The sequence below is a fragment of the Salvelinus namaycush genome, chromosome 12 (genome assembly GCF_016432855.1).
Source record: "Salvelinus namaycush isolate Seneca chromosome 12, SaNama_1.0, whole genome shotgun sequence".
Classification (NCBI taxonomy): Eukaryota; Metazoa; Chordata; class Actinopteri; order Salmoniformes; family Salmonidae; genus Salvelinus; species Salvelinus namaycush.
The window spans coordinates 2,809,486-2,812,467 of record NC_052318.1 but is presented as its reverse complement, the minus strand read 5'-3'; the positions used below and the strand labels follow the sequence as shown (position 1 = coordinate 2,812,467).

Sequence of the window (2,982 nt, the reverse complement as noted above, 5' to 3'; positions counted from 1 at the left end):
ATTTTATTGAAAATCTTTTTATTCTACCAGTTTATTTACAGACATGTATTTGTCTATATGAACTTGTCTTTATTGGAACATGTTATTTTATATCTCATCTCTTCTTATATACCTTCTGTTCTTTCAAATAGACACACATCTCACTAGTAAGTACATCCTCATCACTGAAAAGAAGACTTGGAGCGAGGCTCAGCGCTACTGTCAGAAGAACCACACGGACCTGGCCAGTGTGAGGAATGTAACAGAGAATAACACCATACATAACATCATACAGAACACCACGAAGGCAAGTTCACTTCACTTCAAATAATTTGTCTTGCACTTTGAGCACCGTGTTAAAAACTTAATCAGCATTTGCAAAACAGTTACAGGAAGAGGTGTGGATCGGCCTGTATAGAGGTTGGGGGTGGTCCGACCAGAGTGGCTCAACCTTCAGAAACTGGATGGCAGCCGAGCCAAACGGGGCAAATGAAGAGCTCTGTGTGGAAGTTCTGTTCCCATCTGGAGAGTGGAATGATAACCCTTCTACCACCAAACATCCTTTTATCTGCTATGATGGTGAGGGGGATGGGGAGGTTAGATACGTATTCATTAAAAAAAATTACATTTACTTTAGAATCAATGTTATTGGGTGAATATTTAGCATGCATCTCCATATCCTCCTCTTCCTCCAGATAAGCTGGTCCTGGTCTCAGAGAACAAGACGTGGTCAGAAGCCCTCTGGTACTGCAGAGGCCTGAACATGGAGCTGGTGTCTGTCCACAACCACAGCATCCAGCACTGGGTCAAACAGGAAGCCAAGAATGCCTCCAGTCCCTACGTCTGGCTGGGCCTGAGGTACACCTGCACCCTGAACTTCTGGTTCTGGGTCAATGGAGAAGAGTCCTGCTACCACAACTGGGCCGACGGGGAGGGCTACAACACCAGCAAGGAGCAGTCTGGGAACACGGGGGCCATAGAGAGAGACGGGGGGAAGTGGGTCGGCCTGCCTGAGACTGACAAATTCAACTTCATCTGCAGCAAGAGTGATGGTCAGATTTAATCTGTTTTTTAATCTCTCTCTTTTTCTCTCAATTCAATTAAATGTTGTTTATTGATATGACTTAACAATGTACATATTGCCAAAGCTTACTTTGGATACTTACAATATTAAAATAATTAGAATCACAAATTGTCAACGGGACAACAGTAACTACAATAACCAAGGGTCAAAATAACCATACATTCAACAATAACAGTAAACATACAGTAGAGGACATGTGCAGGTTGATTGGTCTGTCAGACACTGTCCCTCATCTTATGGCAGGCAGCAATGTAGTGCGCTGCCAACCCACAGCTCTCTGCGTCCTCCCCCAACAGGACTGGTAGCCTACTCTCATCAGAGAGGTCTTTGAAACCTTAAATAGGGGTTTCATATTTGGGGAAATGACACTCTCTAATTGTTTTATATTTTTGACATTTTGTCAGGAAATGCAGCTCTGTCTCGGGTTCTGCTGTGGTGCAGTGGTTGCACAGCCTTTCCTCTACAGGGAGCCAGGTTTTCCTGTGTCTACCCTTCTAAATGGCAAGGCTGTGCTCACTGAGCCTGTACTTTGTCAAGGTTTATCTAGGGTTTTGATCAGTAACCATGGTCAAATATTTAGCCACGGTGTGCTGTCGATTTGGGCCAGATAGCACTGCATTTTGCTTTGTGTTTGTGCTTGTGTTTCCCAATAAGCAATGTAGTTTTGTTGTGACTGTGTTGTAATTTGGTTTCATCTGATTGATTGGATGTTCTGGTCCTGAGGCTTCAGTGTGTTAGTAGAACAGGTTTGTGAACTCTCTGTGTCTCTCTCTCACTATTTCATTAATCTTTTTTTATTTTTTATTTGTTCTGTAATACAGATTACTAAAACCAGACACTGATCTCTGGACCAGCTGAATCCTACAGCCCAACACATTGTTCCAGACATATTCAGATTTAGATTGCGTAAGGTGATGGATACTCAATCTTTTTATATAATTAATAATTTAAATGATTTTTATATTTGTTTATATTTGTATATTCTCTTATTGAAATGGATTCATATCATACTCTTACCCATATCATTACCGGTTATCTTATTACCCATATAACTACTGGTTATCTTATTACCCATATCATTACTGGATATCTTATTACCCATATCATTACTGGTTATCTTATTAGCCATATCTTATTACCCATATATCATTACTGGTTATCTTATTATCCATAGCATTACTAGTTATTTTATTACCCATATCTTATTACCCATATCTCATTACCCATATCATTACTGTTTATCTTATTACCCATATCTTATTACCCATATCTCATTACCCATATCATTACTGTTTATCTTATTACCCATGGTTATCTTATTACCCATATCATTACTGGTTATCTTATTACACCATATCATTACTGTTTATCTTATTACCCATATCATTACTGTTTATCTTATTACCCATATCTTATTACCCATATCATTACTGGTTATCTTATTACCCATATCATTATTGGTTATCTTATTACCCACATCATTACTAGTTATCGTATTACCCACATCATTACTAGTTATCTTATTACCCACAAAATGACTGGTTATACTATTATCCATATAATCGACTGGTTATCATATTACCCATATCATTACTGTTTATCTTATTACCCACATCATTACTGTTTATCTTATTACCCATATCATTACTGGTTAGCTTATTACCCACATCATTACTGTTTATCTTATTACCCATATCATTACTGTTTATCTCATTACCCATATCATTACTGGATATCTTATTACCCATATCATTACTGGATATCTTATTACCCATATCATTACTGGTTATCTTATTACCCATATCATTACTGTTTTTCTTATTACCCATATCATTACTGATTATCTTATTACCCATATCATTACTCTTTATCTTATTATCCATATCATTACTGGATATCTTATTACCCATATCATTACT

At 37.9% G+C, this 2,982-nt stretch overlaps 1 protein-coding gene across 1 annotated transcript; it reads left to right on the top strand.

Annotated features, from left to right (window-relative positions):
- The first annotated feature begins 371 nt into the window (after positions 1-371).
- On the top strand, positions 372-1,042 carry LOC120056736 (macrophage mannose receptor 1-like). Its single transcript, XM_039004943.1, has 2 exons — positions 372-558; positions 675-1,042. Exons 1-2 carry the CDS (start codon positions 444-446, stop codon positions 1,040-1,042), a joined length of 483 nt encoding a protein of 160 aa, XP_038860871.1. The 5' UTR covers positions 372-443.
- Positions 1,043-2,982: the final 1,940 nt, after the last annotated feature.

Bases quoted from the DNA above. Each gene is read 5' to 3' on its own strand.
- LOC120056736 (XM_039004943.1), top strand. From the start codon at position 444: ATGGCAGCCGAGCCAAACGGGGCAAATGAAGAGCTCTGTGTGGAAGTT. The intron at 559-674 runs GTGAGGGGGATG...CTCTTCCTCCAG, and splicing joins TCCTTTTATCTGCTATGATG to ATAAGCTGGTCCTGGTCTCA.